This window comes from Phascolarctos cinereus, unplaced genomic scaffold (assembly GCF_003287225.1).
Source record: "Phascolarctos cinereus isolate Bilbo 61053 unplaced genomic scaffold, phaCin_HiC Scaffold_4;HRSCAF=312, whole genome shotgun sequence".
NCBI classification, from domain to species: Eukaryota; Metazoa; Chordata; class Mammalia; order Diprotodontia; family Phascolarctidae; genus Phascolarctos; species Phascolarctos cinereus.
Genome location: NW_027555847.1, coordinates 254,380,962 through 254,403,208, shown reverse-complemented (window position 1 = coordinate 254,403,208; position 22,247 = coordinate 254,380,962). Strand labels below are relative to the sequence as shown.

The 22,247-nt window shown below is 36.3% G+C and overlaps 1 protein-coding gene across 2 annotated transcripts in view; it reads left to right on the top strand.

The window, feature by feature from the left end:
* The window catches only part of FANCC (FA complementation group C), a 206,777-nt gene that overhangs the window by 40,334 nt on the left and 144,196 nt on the right, over positions 1–22,247 (top strand). For both annotated transcript variants that reach the window (XM_020971702.2, XM_020971701.2), the window contains exons 2-3: positions 12,439–12,650; positions 14,371–14,455. In XM_020971702.2, the coding sequence (XP_020827361.1) occupies positions 12,486–12,650; positions 14,371–14,455 (250 nt within the window). In that variant the 5' untranslated portion in view covers positions 12,439–12,485. The remainder of the gene's footprint in view (positions 1–12,438; positions 12,651–14,370; positions 14,456–22,247) is intronic.

The following is a 22,247-nucleotide window of genomic DNA, read 5'->3' as shown; positions in this document are numbered from 1 at the left end:
TTATGCCTAAGTACTATGGATAAATTTAAACTTGAGGATAATTTCATTGCCTTTTTAGAGAAAAATTAACTTCTGCTGCTTAGTAGATACTGCTCCTATTACACTAGGTTAACACTAATCTCTTAACTGTGAAATAACCTCTGTCTTTTCTTAGTTCTCATCCTTCTTGCCCCATTGCCGCTGCTTTCAGTACTCTCTACCCTTCTCCTTGGATTCTTCCCGTCAGTTGACTTCTGGCATTGCTTTTTGAAAAACATCAGTGGTATGATGTGCTTGACTGCACCTTCTCAGTCTCTTTTGCTTGTTTATCATCTCTCTTCATTTCCTGGAGCAGCTAGGTAGTGTAATGGATATAGTGCCAGACCTGGAGTCAGGAAGGCCTGAGTTCAAATCAAGTCTCAAACATTTACTAGCTGTGTGACCCTGGGCAAGTCACTTAACCCTGTTGGCCTCCGTTTCCTCATGTATAAAATGAGCTGGAGAAGGAAATGGCAAGCCACTCCAGTATTTTTTCCAAGAAACCCCAAAACGGGTCTTGAAGAGTTGGACACAGTTAAAAGACTGAACAACAACAGTCCACTTCCTGAGTATGAGTATCCCTCAGGACTCTGTCTTAGACTCTTTCTTCTTCTTTACCTTAGTGATCATAGCAGTTCCTGTTCTTTCAGTGATTTTCTCTACAGAAATGACTGGATTTCACCTTTCTATGCAGCACTAATTGCTGTCTTTAACTCCAGTGCTGTGCCACAGCTCTCTGCTACACTTTGTGTCTCCATGTCCCCTTGGCATCTCAATTTCAACCTGCCCAAAATTGAACTGAACATCGTTGCCCTTAACTTTCTTCCCCCACATTTCCCTTTTTCTTTTCTTTTTTTTTTTTGGTTTTTTTTTCTTTCACATTTCCCTTTTTCTACTGGGCATATTGCCATGTTCCCACTCACTCAGGTTCATAATCTTAGATTTATCTCTGATTCTTTTTTGTCTCTTACCTCCCATATCTGATCAGTTACCAGATCTGGTTGTTTTTCACTTTGCATGTCTTATTTGTCTTTTCTCCACTCGTATGTTGATCACATTCTTCCAATAAGCAACTTGCGGGAAGTAACTTTATTTGTTGTCTTTGTATTCCCATTACCTAGCACAGTGCCTTTTGTACAGTAGGTGAATAATAAATGTTGAGGTAAATTGAATAAGGAGGCACTAAATGTTTTTATATAAAATATGAGAGAATGCTTTTAGTACTACAAATAGGGCATTTGCCCTTCATCACGCTGGATTCTCCTTCATCACCTTTCCTGATCTCCCCCTCCACTTTCTAGTACCCCTCAATTATTTTGCATAGCTTGTGTATGTATGTGTTTATTTTATATGATTCTACCCACCCACCCTGCTCCCCCAATTTTGGTTCCTTAAATGCAAAAACTGTTGTTGTCTGTGTATCCTCAGCACCCAGCAGAGTGCCAAGACACATAGCAGGAACTTAAATAATTATGGATTGATTAACTCTAGGTCTGCTTTGTTAAAGAGAGAGAGAGAGAGAAGAGACAGAGAGAGAGACAGAGACAGAGAGAGAGAGAGCAAGTACATACACACATATATCTATATGCTTCAGTTATATATACATTCATCTATCAGCTGGGGTGGAGAACAGAAAAGACAAGTAAGATATAGTGATTGTTTCTACAGTCTGAATAGCTGGTTCTTTTATGTACTGTAAATGGAGTGGTGCCAAGTTTAAGGGGCATTTTAATATTATGTAATACTTGTGTGTTTGTCAGGAACTTCATTTTGGGAGAGAGAAATGGAAGCTTTTCTTTTTTCTTATGTTTGGAAGTATATATTACTAACACTCTCCTAGATATAAAGGACATTACTGAGAGGAGCAATTCTCTTCATATCTAACAGCCATACATTTCATTCCCTTAATTTTTTTCCCCTTAATTCTTTTGGGCTGTCTGTAGACTGTACATACTCTTCTTTTGGATTGAAATTTGGTGTTAGTAATGCCTCAGATACACAGATTTTATTTACTTTTGAGGTTTTGTTTGAAATTACCTTTAAATTCCAGTTCCATGTTTTTGATTAGACTGTTTCAGAAACAAGTTTTCTGACTACACAGAGGAAAAGCCAGCTCCTCCCAGTGGAACTTTTGATAAAGGCTCATAGTGGGCAAAAGAAAGTAGTAGTTGATTTTGGAGGAAGAAAGTACAATTAGCATATGTTTTCTCTTAACCACTTCACTCAGATAAGGAAAAGAAAATTTGTGTAATTCAGAAACATTTTCTCCAAGAACCAAAAATACATATGTAAAAAACAGTTTTAAGTCTAACCTTTCAGCCATTTAAGAATGATCACTATAAAGATTTTGTATAAAGAGGGGTACAGAGATGCTTTCAAACTGACAGATAGTTAAATATGTAGTAGTTTGCTTTTATACCTAAGATGAATTCCTTCTAGGATTTAAATAAATTTTAGCCTTTTATTAAAGAGACTGTTGGCATTTTTTTGTCTTATATGTGACTAGTTGATTAAATCGATTTTAAGGTAAGTATTTAACTCTTCCTATTTTTAGTCTTACAAAATCAGCGTACTTTCTAGTATTTTGTCCATAAATCTACACTTGGCACTTTATTCTATGACCTGAGGTGGCTTGGGGGGCAGGCTTGAATGGCTTTATACCAAAAGGGCATACAGAAAAGTTCCCTTTGCAAGGTTACTACATCAAATGGATGAGTGAGCCATATTTGGTATGTCTAGGCTCAATTCTTATGTTGTCTGACTGGGAGATGTCAGAGACAAAAGGAAAGCAAACTTCAAATACAGTGTACCTGGCAGGCTTCCAAATATGATTTACACTGGTATTTAAGGGAGATTGTAGTCTGCAGTTAATCTCTGTTGTTAAATAGTGACAGTCTTTAGCCTTAAAAGTTCATACCTATGATGAGTTCATTTAATGTTTGTAAGATTCTGTGTCTCCTTTTCAGTGGTTTGCCCCATGACGTTTATTGTAATTACCTGTGTCCATTACCTCATTGACCTTAGGAGTTTGATGAATGGAAAGGGCACTGGACCTAGAGTCAGGAGGGACTTTTGTTTGACTCCTTCTTCTTACACCTGTTAGCCATGAAAGACCCTAGGCACTTTACCTTTTAGATTGTAATAAACTCTTCAAAGCGTGAATCAAAAAATACTTGAGTCTTTAGTTACGACTTTAGTTTTCACTGCCACAGCCATTGTGTTATGTAGTGTTGGAGGATGCAGTAAGATACATCCCAGGTTCATAGGATCATAGAGTTAGAGCTGGAAGGGACTTTAGAGATCCTCAGGTCTAATCCCTTCATTTTCCAGATGAGGAAATTAAAGCCTAGAAAAGTTAAGTGACTTATCCAGGGTCATAAAGCTGGAAGGTATCTGAGGTAGGATTCAAATTCAAGTCTTCCTAACTTAAGGTTCAATGCTCTATCCACCGCCTCTTATTGCAGATGTGGGAGTGAGAGTCCACACTACCACAGTTAAATCCAGAAAGTCCAGACTTCTTGATTAAATCAATTAATCAAAGTTGAAAAGGCATTCACTTAGTCAACTTGCATTTATTAAGCAAACAACAAGCATTTATTAATTATCATGCTACATACTGTGCTAAATGCTGGGAATATATAAGCATGAAGACATGAAACGTATGTGTGTGTGTGTGTGTGTGTGTGTGTGTATGTATGTATGTATGTGTATGGGGTGGGTTATGAAGGACTTTGAGTGCCAAACAGAGGTGTTTATCTTTGATCCTAGAGGTAATAGGGAGCCACTGGCTATTTATTGAGTAGAAAAATAATATAGGGACAGCTAGGTGGCGTAGTGGATAGAGCGTCAGCCCTGGAGTCAAGAAGACCTGAGTTCAAATCTGGCCTCAGACACTTGATGCTTACTGGCTGTGTGACCCTGGGCAAGTCACTTAACCCTGTTGCCTAGCAAAAAAACCAAAAAAAAATATTTTTTTTAAAATAATATAGTTAGATCTGCACTTTATGAAAATTGCTTTGATGGCTGAATGGACAGTGGACTGGAGTGGGGAGAAACTTGTGGCAGGCAAACCAACCAGCAGGCTATTGCAATAGTCCAGGTGTGAAGGGATGAAGGCCTGCTATCAGGAGAGAGAAGGGGGCTTATGCTAGAGATGTTACAAAGGTAAAATCCTTGACAGCAGCCTTGACAACAAGTTGGATATGGAGGTGAGAGAGAATGAGGAAAGAAGAATGACATCGAGGTTGCCAGCCTGAGGAACTGGGAGGATAGTGGTACCTTCAACAGTGATAGGGAAGTTAGGAAGAGGGGAGTAGTTGGGGAAAAGATAATGAATTAAGTGTAGACATGTTGAATGTTTTTATGGGATAGCCATTTTGAGATGTCCAAAAAGCAGTTGTAGATATGAGACTGGAGGTAAGTAGAAAGGTTGGATCTGGATCCCAAGATTTGAGAATATCAGCATAGAGATGATAATTGAATCTATGGAAGCTGATGAGATGACCAAGTAAAATAGTTTGGAGGGAGAGAGAAGAGGACTCAGGGTAGAGCCCTGTGGGACACCCACAATAAGCATTTGTGATTGGGATGAAGATCCAGCAGAGGAGACTGAGGAATGTTCAGATGGGTAAGAGGTGAACCAGGAGAAAGTAGTGTCCTGAAAACCTATAGAAAAGAGAATATTGAGAAGAAGACAGTGATTAGCAGTATTACAGGCTGCGGAGATCAAAGAAAATGAGGAAAGAGAAATGGTCATTGGATTTAATAATTAAGAGATCATTGGTAACTTTGGATAGAGCAGTTTTGGTAGAATGTTGAAGTCAGAAGCCAAATTGTAAGGAGTTAAGAGTGAAAGGATAAAAAGTAGAGATACCTATCATAGATGGCCTTTTTAAAGGAATTTAATCACACAGGGTAGAAGAGATATAGGCAGTAGTTAGCTGAGATGGAAGAATCAATGAGAGGTTTTTGAGGATAGGGGAGACATGGGCATGTTTATAGGCATTAGGGAAACAGCCAATACATGGGGAGAGATTGAAGCTAAGTGATGAAGTGGGGATGACAAATGGGGCAATATGTTGGAGGAGATGGGATGGAATGGGTTCACTTGACCAAGTAGAAGGCTTTCCTTGGTAAGGAGAAGGGTCACTCCTTCGTGTGAGACAGAGGTGAAGGAGGATATAGTGGCAGAAGGCATCTGAGTTATTTTGAATAAGGAGGTGAGAAGAGAGGCTTCTTGGTCAGTGGCCTCAATTTCTTCAGAAAAATATGAGGCAAGGTTCTCAACTGAGAAGGTGGGGGAGGGGGACCATGGGAAATTTGAGGAAGCATCTGAAAAAGTTTGGAAGAGCCGCCGTGGTAGTGGGATAGCAAATTAATTAGGTGTAGAAGGATTGCCCAGCAACATTGAGGGTCCAGTTGAAATGTAACCTAAATTTGTAGTGCATCCAGTCAGAACAGTTGCATGATCTTTTCTACCTTCACTCAGCAGCACATGTATAGGAGTGAAGGTGATGGATGGGTGAGAGTGATCCAAAGCTAAGTCTTGGCATGGCACAATTGGCAATATCATAATGGGGCAAGGGATTCAAGAAAAGGTCAGTGTATAGTTGAACCTATACCCCCACCCCCATCTCTGTTCCCATCTCCATCATTGAGCTTATTGGGGTCTGACTTCCAGGTTATGCCTTGCTGTGGGAAAATTTTAAAAAATACTCAAAGTTTAGTGCTTTTCTTGCATATTTCATGATCTCTTTCAAAAATGGTTAGAGCAGTTCACTACTCCATGAAAAATATATATTTCTGTTCTAGTTTTCCCACCACCTTGCTGATATCGATTATTCATTTGTGATCATCGTTGCCAATTTGGTGGGTATGAGTTAAAACCTAAGAGTTATTTTAATGTACAATTGTGATATTAGTGATCAAGACCTTTTTCATTTTGTTGGTGATTTATATTTCTTCTGAACGTTATTCATATTTTTTGAACCTGTATCTATTAGAGAATGGCATTTAGTCTTTATATATTTGTGCAAATCAATAAATATCTTGAATATCAGATTTTTAGTGATATCTAATGCAAAATTTTTCCCATTGAACAGTTTCTCTTCTTATCTTAGCTGCATTGATTTTGTTTGGGCAAGAGCTTTTTAATTTGATGTAATTTAAATTGCCCATTTTAAATTTTTAAGAAATTCCCTAAATAGTTTTTAATCCTATTTTTATTTTTTGTTTTTTATATCATCTTTATTTTTAAAAATCTATTTTACCTCCCCTATCCAGTAAGCTGTCCTTTGTAACAAAGAATAATAAAGAGAAAAACAGTTTAGCAAAACAATTTAATACTAAGTATGATGGTATATGTGATATTTCATATCCCTAGTCACGCCCCATCTCTTTAGACAAAAAAGGGAAAAGATTTTTTTCGCTCCAATCTGAGACTTAGCTTCATCAGTTTAATTTAAAAAATATTCAATTTTTTCTCTTTTCTTTCCTTTCTCTTTGTTTTGTCCATTTATATTGTTATAGTTATAGGGAGAACTATTTTCTTGGTTCTGACTCTGTATCTGTTCTGCTTACTTCATATCTCTATCAAGGACTTGGGTGAGGATTTCCTGTTCCACAAAAAATGCTTAGAAAACTGGACAGCAGTATGGCAGAAATTAAGTTTAGATCAACATCTTACACCCTATTCCATACTTAAGTTCTAAACGGATATATCGTCAAAAAGTAAAAAATGGTATTTTTAAAACTACAGAACAGAAAGAGATATCTTTCATAACCATGTCTAGGGGGGAAGGTCTTAAATGGGGATGGAGGTAATCATAGAATATAAAATAGATAATCTGTTGTTGTTTGGTTGTTTTTCAGTTATTTCCAACTCTTTGTGACTCTTTTTGTGATGTTCTTGGCAGACATACTGGAGTGGTTTGTCATTACTGTCTCCAGTTCATTTTATAGATGAGGAAACTGAGGCAAAGAGGATTAAGTGACTTGCCCACAGTCACATAGCTAGTAAGCATCTGAAGCCAGATTTGAATTCAGGAAGAGGCATCTTATTGATGCCAGGCATGTCACTCTCTCCACTGCACCACCTAGCTGCCCCCAAAATAGACAATTATGTTTACATAAAATTCAAAAACTTTTGCACAAGAAAAATCAGGGAAGCTTTTTAGATGGAAAACTTGTAAGTGGGGGGAAAATGTAATATTTTTTCTGATAAATATTTGCTAAATACATATAGGAAACTGGTGCAAAGATATAAACATATAAGCTATTCCCTAATAGACAAGTTGTCAAAAGTTGTGAATAGGCACTTTTAAAAAGAGTCAATTTATGCAGTCATTAACAGGTTAGTCAGTTAATGATTACTTTGTGCTAAGCACTGGCTAGCCATGTCAACAATACTCAAATTACTGATAATAAATGGAAAATGCAAATTCAAAGTCACTGAGGCTTAAGCTCTACCCATGAGATTACCAGAAATGACAGGAGTTGAAAAAAAGCAGTTGTTGGAGGGTCTGTGGGAAAAAAGGCAACACTAATACACTTCCAGTGGAACTATGAATTAATCCAGTCTGTTTGAAAAATAATTTGGAAGTATTCCCAAAAAGTCACTAAATTGTGCATATTCTTTGGTTCTGTGATACCACTACTAGGTATATACCCTCAAAGAAATCAAAGAAGAGAGAAGCATACCTCAAAAGTCACTAAATTGTGCATACCCAGTTTCTTCAACTGTAAAATGGTCATAGTAATAGCATTTGCCTCTCAAATTGTTGCATCAAATGGGATAATCTTTGTAAGATGCTTAGCAAGATGCCTGGTACATAGCAGGTGCCATGTGAAAATTTAGCTGCTATTATTGTTTTTGTTATACCTTTTGACTTAGTGATAACTAGTATTAGGCCTGTATCATGTGAAGCAAAAGGATCCATGAAAATATTTGAGTAGCTTTTTTTTTTGGTAGCAAAAAATTGAAAACAGAGTCAGGGCATGTTATTTGTGAAGTGCCTAGACAAAGTATGATATATGAATGTAATGGAATATTGTACTCTTAAGAAATGATGAATATTAAGAATTCAGAAAAACTTAGGAAGACATATTATATGTATGAAATGAGTAGTGAGAAGTATGTGTAGTGAAATGAGTAGAATCAAGAGAACAACTTACTCATTGGCCAGTAGGTATTTCCCTAAGGACATTTGAACATTTGCATCAAAATTATAATCAAACAATTTTGGATTTTGTCACAGCATTTGTTCAGAGATAAGACACGGTCATGCATGAAAAAAAATGCACAAGATGATGTTAATTATTGCCATTTCAGTAGTATTGATTTCTCTTATATGTTATTTGACGTTTCTTTAAAAAGCCAGGCTGAAGCAAACTAAATTACTATAGCTAGAAAGCACTTCTCTGTGACATAGCCAAAGTTTGAAAAAGCAAGTAGGTTAGTTATACTATTATGCCTGTTTGCATTCACTTATTTAAAACATGACTTCCATTTCAAGTTGAGTACATATGTTTAATTTTTCACCAAAGCTATGTAGAAAACTTTTGAAGTCCCATTTTAAATTTAGCATCTTTTTTTTTTCTTTTAGGGAAGGGAGAGGAGGGTAAGCTAAGATTGGACTAATTCTTGACAAAAACTTATTTTCTCATCCTTTTTCTTATTTTGATTTGAGAATAGGCAGTAAGGTATTGAGAGAGAGAAACCAGAATAGTTGGTGGGTTTTTTTATTTGTTTGTTTGTTTTTAGGCACTTGGGGTTAAGTGACTTGGCCAGGGTCACACAGCTAGTAAGTGTGAAGTGTTTGGTCTGAGGCTGGATTTGAACTCAGGTCCTCCTGACTTCAGGGCCGGTGCTGTATCCACTGAGTCACCTAGCTGCCCCAGAAACCATAATGGTTAAAGGAAATAGTGATTTTATCCTGAAGAAGAGAAGAATTTGGGAGGGATGTGATAGATGGCTTCCAGTATTAGAAAGGCTGCTATGTGGAAGAAGCATTCAATTTGTTATGCTTGATCCTGGAGGGAAGAAGCAATTGATAGAATTTCAAGAGAAGCAGATATGGGCTTGATGTAGGTAAACATTTTCTAATAATTAGATCTATATAAAAGTGGAATATAAATTAATGGAAGCCCTCACAGAAGAGCTTGGATTAGATGGTCTAGACCAGGGCTTATTAAACTTTCCACTCACCACCCTTTCAGGCACTTCTAACTGTGAGCTTCTTTGGATTAAAAGCTATTTTGTACTACCCCTAGATTTTGCAGTACAGTTAACTTCAGTTATTTAAGAAAACCCTTTGGTAGAAATTTTCACATCCATTACTGAGGTACTTACTTTACCTTTTTTTTTTCCCATTCTGGGCACTCTAATTGTCAGCAAGTAATCTGTTTAGTTATTGCTTTGTGTTAACACCTTACTTCCAACCCCTCTCCTGTTGCAGAGATAGTTAAGAGAAGACTAGTCCTAGCATCTAAATGGCCCAATGGATAGAGCATTGGGTCTGGAGTCAGGAAGACCTGAGTTTAAATCTGGCCTCAGATACTTACTAGCTGTGTGACCCAGGGCAAGTCACTTAACCCCACTTTGCCTTATCCGGTGGAGAAGAAAATGGCAAACAGTCCTGAATCTTTTCCAAGAAAACTATGTGGATGGTATTAACATGCTATGGTACATGGGGTCACAAAGAGTCAGACACGACTGAACAATAATAATTTTAATTGAGAAATGCATTCTATGTTCAGACTTACATGGTTTCAGGGAATATTAGGGAGTTGGGGCAAACTGGGAAGGACTCTTTAGGAGTCCTCTTCATAAGTGTTCGTTATTTTGTTTGAAATGAATGAACAGAAATATCAGCCATGTCTCTATGCTTTTTTACTGACTACCCTCCATACTTGCAACACACTCTTTTTGCCTCACAGAGTCCTTCTTTTCCTTTAAGATGCAGCTGAAGTACTATTTAAAAAAATCTGTAGCAAAGATATTTACTCAGATAGCATAATAGGATCAGTAGTTAGAAATCATAACATCAGGCACACTTCACCATAAATACAGCTGGAGTCCAAAATGGGGGAAGAGTACACATGGAATTCAGGTGTACTACTGGTGAGGCACACATTTAGGGGGCACACATGGCTTAATACAACTATCAATTCCAGAACTCCAAGGTCTCATATGTCTCTTTTCTATTCAGAGGGTCCTCACACAATTCACCATGAGCAGCTCTACACTTGAGTTGAACTGAGCCTTCTCAGGACCTGATATCTCCACTGCACTTAACTCCTCCTGGCGTGCAATGTTTTAGCTGGATGGGCCAGTCTGCCCAACAATCTCAGATAAAAGATGATACCACTCTGATGCAGAAAGTGAAAAGGAATTAAGAAACCTCTTGATGAGGATAAAGAGGAGAGTGTAAAATATGGCTTGAAGCTTAACATAAAAAAAAAACAACCTAAGATCTTGGCAACTAGTCCCATCACTTCCTGGCAAATAGAGGGAGAAGAAATGGAAGCAGTGCCAGATTTTATATTCTTGGGCTCAAAGATCACTCCAGATGGTGACTGTGGCCATGAAATTAAAAGATGCTTGTTCCTCAGAAGGAAAGCTATGGCAAATCTGGATAGCATACTAAAAAGCAGAGACGTCACTTTGCTGACCAAAGGTCTATCTAGTCAAAGCAATATATGGCTGTGAGAGTTGGACTATAAGGAAAGCTGAGTGCCACAGAATCAATGCTTTTGCATTGTGGTGCTGGAGAAGACTTTTGAGAGTCCTTTGGATAACAAGGAGATCAAGTCAGTCAGTACTTAAAGAAGTTAATTCAGTCTTTTCACTGGAAGGTCAAATACTGAAGCTGAAGCTAAGATACTTTGGCCACATAATGAGAAGATGGGACTCATTGGAAAAGACCCTAATGTTGGGAAAGATTGGAGGCAAAAGGAAAAGGGAGTTGGCAGAGGATGAGATGGATAGATAATGTCATGGAAGCAATGAACATGAGCTTGGACAGACTTTGAGAGGTAGTGGAGGATCGAAGGGCCTGATGTGGTGTGGTCCATGGGATCATGAAGAGTCAGATATGAGTGAACAACAACAACCACTACCAGTCTGCCCATCTTCTGCATGAAACTTATACTGATTCCCCCATCCCCAATCCAACATCCTCCCTAACCTCCTACTCCCCTTCTTTCCTAAATTACCTATATTTAACTAATTTAGCTACTCTATGTCTGTATTAATTTTATTTTTATGCTGTGTGTATATTTTCATGTGTACTTGTCTCCCCCATTAGAATGTACACTTACTCCGAGTAGTGATCATGTCATTCTTTGTATTTGTACCCTGTAGCACATAGTAGGTACTGCTTACCTTTGGAAAAGTCATTTAATCTCAGTGGGTCTGAGTTTCATCATCCATAAAATAAGGGGATTGGACTATATCCCTTCCATTCTATGATCTTATATATAATTTGATTTTCTATAATTTCAGAATTATCAAATTTAGAAGTAAATTAGAAACCTTTGCTTCTTTCAATAAGTACACATAATTTGTCTGACTGTACCCAATTATATCCTATTCCAAGTATAGTATATTTAATTAATGAAGTAGGTAATATGATTATGCATATTAAATTAACCTTTTGTTATATCTTTTATATTGTATTAAGGAAAAAAGTGAAATAAGTAATTTCATTATATAATGATTAGAAAAGAAGTGAGGGGTTTTTCTGTTTATTTTTTTTTAAGAATGCCCCAGAACTTCCAATGGTAGACATAAAAAATCTAGAAAAAAATTTTTTTTTCTTATAGGCTATTTTATGCTTCAATAATGAAAAGGAATAAGGGTTTTTTTAATTTCAAATTTGGACTACTTAAAAGTAAATAGCTTACTATATTAACTTACATGTAGTCTTGCAGTAGGGGGAAGGGAGAGATGGGGAGAAAATTTGGAACCCAAGTGAATGTTGAAAACTAAATTAAACTTTTGAAAACTAAGCTAAAACTAAAAATAAATTTATTATTTAAAAAAAGTAAATAGCTCAATCTTTAAAAATATATAAAGTATTATCAGCTGTGATTTTCACACAGCATTACTATGTGCATATGGTGATACATTATGGTTTATCAGTTCATTGCTCTTAGGATTCTACTAGTGATAAAGATTTTGTATGTAAAAAATCAGATCTCTAGTTGGGAAACACATTCTGAAGCAATTTAATTATTATTCTGCCACTGATTGTTTTTTCTTTTTAAGCACATAAAGTTTAGTATCTTAGCCTTATATAATTTTACCATTAACTGTGCTGTAGTGTATGGGGCAGGGAGGTGGAAGAATGTTTTTTACATGTTTCTGTTTTGCAGATTAGGTATTTGCCAACTGTCATCTTTTTCTCTCTTGAACTGTAGGCAGAACAACATGACTACTTGAAGTTCTGCCTTTTCTCCCTTTTGAGATGGCTCAGGATACACTAGACCTTCCTTTGAACTTTAAGTTTTGGCTGAATAAAGCTGTTGCGTGGGGCCAGGCCACTACTTTTGAATCCCAGCAAGATGTCTGCCTCCACCTGCCTCAATTACAGAAGTTCCTGCAGCAGATTTATGAAACCTTGAAACATATGGTAAGTAGCTTACTGGAAGAATGAAATGTTTTCAAGACAGCTTCAGAAACAATCTGCACCCCTGATTTCAGCAAGTCAGAAAGCTAATGGTAGCAAAGAGGTTTGTGGTATTGACCTAATGTATTACTGGATCAGAGAGGCAAATTGGGGAAACAGCCACAGGTAATGCAAACAAGAATGTGTTTCCTGAGTTCCTGATTTATTGGTAAAGAAGTCTTTTTTTTTTCCTTGATTGGTTATATTGTCACATGAGACTTCCTGACCAATCAAGTAGGCTTAAAAAACCCCTCTCTTTAAAATAAACAAGAATTTGATCCTGGTTGTCAGGTCATAAATGGGATTATTTAAAGGTATTTCTATATTATATTGTAACTGATCCCTTAAATCTTGAAGAGTTTGCTAACATACAAACTTTACTCTGTACTATAGTAACTTTAAGCTGAAAATCAACATGCTCAGATTACTGAGAAGTATTATAAATATTATATAAGTATTTTTACTGGTATATAATTTTTTGATAATTGTTTATAGGTTAGTGCAAATTCTGCATTTTGTGTTTTTACTTATTTGTGGAAATTATTTCCATATAAAATTATTTTATGCAAATATAGTAGTTTCACGACTTATACTGTGCTTTAAAAATTACAAAGACTGTCATTTATAAAACACTTGTCTTTAAAGTTAAACTTTATAAGCAGAACTTAAAGCTTTTCATGTGAAATAGTAGGTTTATAAAAATCAGGCAAGTTGGATATTTTAATATATCTTCATGATGATAAAATAAATTTATATGTGTTTTAGAAACCTGTATACAAAGGTATATTTTGCACAATAATTTAATACATTCTGATTGTTTCATAGCATTTTGGTGTATCTAAGCTGAAACTTGGTTTAAATTGGACCTTCTGTGCACGGCCCCAAAAAGTCTAAGGTCATCCTTGAATGTGAGACAAGTGTTAGGAATTTATTGCAGCAGGAAATGATTATTGTTTTAGTTACTTATATGTTGTCTTAGTTCTGTCCCATTTAAAAATTTCTCCATATATTGTATAACACTATAGAAATGGAAATGGGGAAACAGACCAATTATAAAACAACCTATGGAATTTACTCTACCTCTTTTGGGGTTTAAAAAAAAACCCTTTTGATTTGAGCCCTCTTTCCCATCTCTTCTGTACCCTGTCTTTCCCTCCCCATCTCTTCTGCAAGCTTAAGATTATGATTATAATGTCATTTGGCATACAATGAGCACAAGTAGTGGTAGACAGAAATATTTACCTTTATGCCTTGGGTGTTATGAGATGTCTCATAAATTCCAGGTCAGTGGTTTACATTTCAGTACAAAACTAAAGTACAGGATTATCTAATTATAAATTATCAGATATAATCTCATTGTATATTACTATTATAAAATCCTCGTTATTTTCAAATCATATAACTTCTCAAAATTTCTAAGAATGAGGAAAATGAAATTAAAATTTTAACGTAATTCATCAATTACCTTATGGAAATATGTATCATGATTTTAGGTGACCTATTTAAAGATGACATAAGAGTAGTTGCCTGAGAGTCTTGCTTTGATTAACTACCCAAAGGACCTCAATTATTTATTATTTTCTACTTTTCCAAAAGAGATAACTAAGGTTTAAAGCTCTTGTTGATAGCATTTTAGTCTATCTGAGATGTGTCTTTTTATAGATTTGTAATATTCTTTTTACAGGATTTTCCTGTGGCTATTCAGAGATTTCCCTTAATTGGTCAGTTGCTGGGAAGGCTTTGCTGGAATCCTTTTGTCATAGGATATGGTAAGACTTTAGAGAATTATCCTTCTGGAACAAATTTTTGATGAATTTATTTCTACCAAATAACAAATTTCCAAATATCATTTTGAATTTTTATGTTGTTAACCAAAATTCATTCCATCAAAATTCAGTGAAATTTCCTTTAATAAGCTTCTTCACCTTTTTTCAAAGTGTAACTTAAAATGTTAATTACTCCTTGGCGCTGGAGTCAGGAGGACCTCCAGCCTCAGACACTTACTAGCTAGCTGTGTGACACTGGGCAACTCGATTAGCCCCCATTGCCTCCAGAATATTTTTTTTAAAAAATTTGAATTGCTCTGGCAGAAGAAGATCCTTTATTGTTGTTATATAATTTTTTTGGCATGGGAAAGAAACCTTTTCTTGAGAAAGATAAAACCTATAAGCATTGTTATATTTAGTACTGCAATCAATGTTTTGTGACTATAATGATCATACAGTTATTTCTTTGTTCTTCTTTCTACCCTGTTTAAAGATCATGTAATCATAGATTTACAATTGAAAGGGAACTCAAAGGAAACCTAGTCCAAAATCCTCAATTTGCAGAGCAGGAAACTCTACCCTAAGACCTGACTTGCAAAGGTCATACCCAGGTTTTCTGAACTGAGTCCATCTACCTGGCCTCATGTTTCATTAAATTCTTATGTTTAAATTTTGAAATCCTTACATTTCATAGCATATAAACATGAGACTTCCCTCCACCCCCAGCCACTTCTTAAAAATCTCTTAGGAGGCATTGTTGTATAATATATCGAGTAATGGAATTACAGATAGGCGGAGGCACATTAAAATCCTGCCTCAGACATTTTTTAGATGTGTGACTCTGGGCAAGTCACTTAATACCTCAGACCATGGTTTCCTCATTTGTAAAAGGATGATGATAATAGCATCTATCTCACTTGGTTTTTGTAAAGATCAAATGAGATTATGCAAATTATATTGTATATAACTTGTTTTTGTATGTATGTTTCACATTAGGTTATGAGCTCCTTGAGGGCACGGACTGTCTTTTGCCTCTTTTTTTGTAACCCCATGTGCTTAGCACAGTGCCTGGCTCATAATAGATGCTTAATAAATGTTTGATGATTCATATGCTGTACAAATCATAAAATACTATATGTTGGCTATATTATTGTTATTAGAGCCTCCCAAACACTGAGCTAGCTCTGGCAGTTAGTGTGTCAACCTCATTATCAATGTGTACATCCCTGGAAAGTACACTGCCAAGGTAAGTGAACTTATCCACAGCATTCAAAACTTCTCCATTTGCTAAGACTTTAGATTTTTAGTTTGGGATGTCCAATAGGCTGTTGGAGATGAGAAACTGGAGGTCAAGAGAGAAATTAGTGATAAGTAGATCATCTGTGTAGAGATGATAATCAAATCCATGGGAACTTATAACATCACCAAGGCTACCAGTATAGAGGGAGAAAAGAAGAGGACCTAGGAGAGGGCCTTGGGAAAAACCCATAGTAAATGTGACTTGGATGTAGGTCCAGCAAAGGAGAAGTCAGACAGGTAGGAGGAGGGCTAGGAGAGAATAGTGTCATGAAAGCCAAGAGAGAAGAAAGTATCAAGGAGTAGAGAGTGATCAACAGAGCTCTAAGCTTCAGAGATATCATGGAAGAAAAAGATTAAGAAAAGGCTATTAGAATTGTTGATGAAGAGGTCATTGGTTTCTATACAGAAAGCAGTATCAGTTGGATGATGAAGTCAGATGCCAGCCTGCAGAGAGTGAAGAGAGTGAGAGGAAATAAAATGTAGTCACAGTTATAGAATGCCTTCTCAAGGATTTTAGCCATATAAAGGGGAGAAGATATATAGGATGATAGCATGTAGGATGGAGGATCAAATGAGGATTTTTTGAGGAGAGAGAAAACATGGGTGTATTTTTAGGGAGTAGAGAAGCAGTCATCACACAAGGAGATTGAAGATAAATGAGCAAATAGATGTGATAGAAGGGGTGATCTGCTGGAGAAAATTGATCCTTATGCACTTAGAAGAGTTTGCCTTGGCGAGGAGAAGAGTCACTTATTCATATGAGACCAGGGTAAAGAAGAAGACAGGGGAACACATCTGAATGACATGAGATGAGGAGAGGGGACAAGAGAGAGCTCTCAGCAAGTGGTTTTATTTTTATTTTTTTCAATGAAATATGAGATGAGGTTCTGAGGTGAGAGCTGGGGGAAGGGAAAGAAAAAGGGAAAGAGCAGAAAGCCATGAGAAGCTTGAAGAGGGATAAAAAAGTTAAGAGAAGGCTTTGTGCCGAGTAGGATAGTGAATTGATTTGGGAGGTACAAAAGGATTGTTTTGCCACAGTGAGTTCCCACTTGAGATTATGTCTAGATTTATAGTGGACCTAGTCAGCACAGTTTCATGATTTTTCTTTGGTTTCAACACCACATGTAGAGGAGTAAAGGTAGCGGATAGTGGAATTAATTCATAGCTGAGGCTCCACAGGGCAAGATTGGAGTTATGATAAAGGGGGTAAGGAATTCAATAAAACAGACCACTTTAGACTTCCAGTTCTGAGCTGGTTCTCCAATGGGCCAAGATAGGGAAAGGAGGAGAGTGTTGCTAGTACAGAAGTGATGACTTGGGAATAGAGAGATTGGAGGTCTTGGTAAAGACAAAGAAGAGAATTAAGGGTTACAAGGAGAGGTAGAATAATTTTGATTAGGTAAGGGAATTTCAGAATTCATGAATATAGAAGTAGAACATTTGTTAGTGGTGGCAAAACCAAGGGTATGATCATCTTTGGGTCGTGTTGAGGTTCTATGGAGGAAAAATGGTAGAAAATGCATAAGCTGAAGAATTGGGAGCTTAGAGTCTTTGAGGGAATATCAGTATGTATGTTGAAATCTACTAGTTTAAGGGCAGGAGTTGGGGAAGAGAGAAAGACTATGAGACAGTCCCTGAACTTTTTGAGGAAGGGAGTATACTGGGGGATTGATATATAACAACTGCCAGAATTTTGATTGGGTAAACCCATCCACCAGTTACATGTTAGTAATGGATTGAATAAACCTCAAAGGATGAGAGGTTACTAAAGGGTGGTGGTAGAGGGAGAATCTGTAAGTGGCACTGGGGAACAAGGAATATTCCAGTTTTACCATCTTGATCAGTGAATCAGAGGGTGTGAGTGAAGATGCAACCAAAGAAGGAAAGAGTGTCCAGGGAAGTGTTATCATCAGGAGGGAGTCAGGTCTCATTAAGTTCAACAAGATGAAAGATATGAAAAAGGAAAAAAGTTAAGATGTGTGTATACATGTATGTATGTATGTATGGTATGTGTACACATGTCTGATGTGTGTGTGTGTATGTGTGTATGTATATATATATATACATATATATATACATATATATATACATATATATATATATATATATACATATATATATATATATATATATATATATATATATATATGTATATATATATATGAAATGTAAAAGCCAGCACTAGACTCTGAATTCTGAGGACCTGACCTGTGTTCTGACCTTTGTGATAGTCATTGAATCTCTCTGTGCTTTAATTTCCTCATCAGTAAAATGAGGGGGTTGGATTATATAGAGTATAAACTTTAGCTTTCTTCATAGCTCTAGATCTGTGATCTCATAGCAGATATCATCTAAAGTCTCTTATAGTTCTATATCTATGATCCTATGTTGATCTAGACTAATTTCATCTAGATGGGTTTTTAGTATTTATTATAATATTCTCTCTCAATGTACACACACACACACACACACACACACACACACACACACACACCCCGAAAGAGAGAGTATTCTAGTGTTCCCAGCTATTCTAGCCAGTTAGGGTGTTCTTCCCAAAATAATTTATATTCTCAGATTAATGAACCCTGGGTTATTAAGTTTAATTGTTTCTGATTCTTCTTTATCTAGTAGTACATCCCATGGATCTGTTTTTCTACTTTTTAAGCTAATATTAAATAATTTTAATGATTATTGCTTTATAATATTATTTGAGCCCTGAAGTGTTGTTCCCTTTTTGTTCCTAGATTTTTATTATTTCCCTTGATATCCTTGAACTCTTTTTTTTTTCCGGCACTTGGGGTTAAGTGACTTGCCCAGGGTCACACAGCTAGTAAGTGTGAAGTGTTTGGTCTGAGGCTGGATTTGAACTCAGGCCCTCCTGACTTCAGGGCCGGTGCTCTATCCACTGCACTACCTAGCTGCCCCTCGATATCTTTGAACTCTTAATTCTTCTAAATGAATTTTGTTATCCTTTTATCTAACTCTATGAAGTATTCCCTTGGGTATTGGGGAGTTTAATTAGAATAGAATTAAATTTGTAAATTAATTTTCACAGTATCTTTAGTTTTATGATATAAAGTATTCTGAAAGTCTTAGTGCAGTTTTGTGCAAGTAAAGCTTGTTGTTGATACAGTCCAGGCATGAGCACTGTCTGACCCCTCAATTATTTGTCATTCTTTATTTCCTTAAAAAGTTGCAAAAGTTTAAATCATGCCTTAGTAGATTGACTTACATAAACTTTATTAATTTGGTAGTCATTTTTAAAAAATTTAATATTTTGTCTTTTCCCAGTTACATGTAAAAACAATTTTAACATTCTTTTTTCAAATTTTGAGCTCCAAATCTCCCTCCTTCTGCCCTCCCTTAATTGAGAAGGCAAGCAATTTGACATGGGTTATATATGTGTATTCATGCAAAACACATTTCCTCGTAAGTCATGTTATGAAAGAAAACACAGACTAAAAATAAAACCTAAGAAAAATAAAGAAAGTAAAGAAAAAGTATCTTTGATCTACGTTCAGGGTCCCACCAGTTCTTTCTCTGGAGATGGACAGCATCTTTCATCATAAGTCTTTCAGAATTGTCTTGAATCATTGTATTGCTGAGAATAGCTAAGTTATTCACAGTAAATCATCATACTGTATTGCTGTTATTATGTTTAATGTTCTCTTGGTTATGCTCATTTCACTTTGCATCAGTTCATGTAAGTCCAGGTTTTTCTGAGAGCATCCCGCTTGTCATTTCTTAAAGCACAATAGTATTCCATCACAATCATATACAACAGCTTGTTTAAAGCCATTCCCCAATTGATAGGCATCCCTTCAATTTCCAATTCTTTGCCAACACTAAAAGAGCTACTATAAATTTTTTTTTTTAGGCAATTGGAGTTAAGTGACTTGCCCAGGGTCACATAGCTAGTAAGTGTTAAGTATTTGGTCTGAGGCTGGATTTGAACTCAGGTCCTCCTGACTTCAGGGCCCATGCTTTATCCACTGTGCCACCTAGCTGCCCCTACTATAAATATTTTTGTATGTGTAGATCCTTTTCCCTTTTTTATAATCTCTTTGGAATACACACCTAGTAGTGGTATTACTGACAAAGAGTATGCACAGTTCGATTGCTCTTTGGGTATTGTTCCAAATTGTTCTCCAGAAAGGTTGGGTCAGTTCACAGCTCCACTAACAGTGTCCCAGTTTTCCTGTCTTCTTCAACATTTGTCATTTTATTTTTCTGTCACATTAGCTAACCTAATAGGTGTGGGATGGTACCTCAGAGTTGTTTTCATTTGCATTTCTCTAATTGATAGTAATTTAGAGCATTTTTTCATGTGACTATAGATAGCTTTGATTACTTCATCTGAAAACCACCTGTTCATATCCTTTGACCATTTATCAGTTGAGGAATGCCTCTTATTTCTGTAAATTTGACTCAGTTTTCTATGTATTTGAGAAAGAGGTCTTTATCAGGAAAACTTGCTGTAAACATTTTTTCCACAGTAATGATTACCAACTATGTATTTCCCTCCATCCTGTTCCCTCTCCCCACACCCCGTTTATCCTACTCTCTCTCTGTCTTTTTACCCTCTCCATTTTCAAAAGTATTTTGCTTCTGACTTTTACCTCCCTGAGTCTGCTTCTATCAGCTCTTGTCTCCCTCTCCCCCACTTCTCTTATCCTCTTCCCCTCCTACTCTCATGTATGGTAAGATATATTTCTACACCCAACTGGACATGTATGTTATTCACTCTTTGAACCAGTTCTGATGAGAGAAAGTTCACACGCTCCTCCTTTCCTCTCCACCATCTTACCTTCTACTATTAAAGCTCTTTCACACCTCTTTTATGTCAGACATTTTACCCCATTTTACCTCTCCCTTTCCCCTTCTCCCAGTGTTTTCTTCTTTCTTACCCCTTAATTTTACTTTTTTTAGATAATCATCCCATCATATTCAACATACACCTGTGTCTTCTGTCTGTGTGACTCCTTCTAACTGCCTTAATAATGAGAAGGTTTTTGGGAGTTACAAATATTTTTCCCATGTAGAAATGTAAACAGTTTAACCTTGTTGAATCCCTTATGATTGTCTCTTTCCTGTTTATCTTTTTATATTTCTTTTGAATCTTGTATTTGAAAGTCAGATTTTCTATTCAGCTCTGTTTTTTTCATCAGGAATGCTTGAAAGTCCTCTATTTAATTGAATATCCATCCATTTTTTCCCCTGAAGATTTTTACCCAGCTTTGCTGGGTAGGTGATTCTTGGTTGTAATCCTAGCTCTTTTGCGCTCTGGAATATTGTATTCTAAGTCCTCTAGTCCTTTAATGTATAGAAACTGTTGGATCTTGTGTTATCCTGATATTTGAATTGTTTCTTTTTGGATCTTTGGAATATTGTCTCTTTGACCTGGGAGGTCTGGAATTTGGCTATAATATTTCTGGGAGTTTTCATTTTGGGGTCCCCTTCAGGAGATGATCAGTAGATTCTTTCCATTTCTGTTTTTCCCTCTGGTTCTCAAATATCAGGACAATTTTTCTTGATAATTTCTTGAATGATGATGTCCAGGTTCTTTTTTTTGGTCATGACTTTCAGGTAGTCCAATAATTCTTACGTTCTGTCTCCTGGATCTGTTTTCCAGGTCAGTTGTTTTTCCAATGAGATATAAGACCAATGAGATTTTCTTCTATTTTTTTTTTCATTCTTTTGGTTTTGTTTTATTGTATCTTGATGCCTCATGGAGTCATTAGCTTCCACTTGCCTGATTCTAATTTTTAAGGAGTTCTTTTCTTCAGTGGATTTTTGTACCACTTTTTCCTTTTGGTCAATTCTGCTTTTCAAGGCATTCGTCTCTTCAATGAATTTTTGTATATCTTTTTCCATTTGGTCAGTTCTGCTTTTCAAGGCATTCTTCTCTTCATTGGATTTTTGTACCTCTTTTAACATTTGGCCTATTCCATTTTTTTCAGGTGTTGTTTTCTTCAGAATTTTTTTTTGCCTCCTTTACCAAGCTGTTGAACCTTTTTTCATAATTTTCATGCATCAATCTCATTTTTCTTCCTATTTTTCCTCTGCCTCTCTTACTTGACTTTTAAAATTCCGTGCCCTTTTTGCTGGTTCTGGGTTTTTCCTGGGTTGATATTTTCTGGGCTTTCAGAGGTCAGTGAGGGAGGGTGAGAGCAACTTACTTCTTCTTTTTTTTTTTCATTAAGGCAGTTGGGGTTAAATGACTTGCCCATGGTCACACAGGAGAGCAACTTACTTCTTATTCTACCCTCTTGGCTCCCAGAAGCAGGATCCCTATACATTTCTTTAATTTATTAGTGATTTAGAGCATTTTTTCCTATGACTGTTAATAACTTTGATTTCTTCTGAAATCTGTCTGTTCATATCCTTTGACTATTTTATCAGTTGGGAAATGGCTTTTAATTGGGGAATGGATGAACAAGTTGTGGTATATGAATGTAAGGGAATACTCTTGTGCTATGAGAAATAAGAAGCAGTT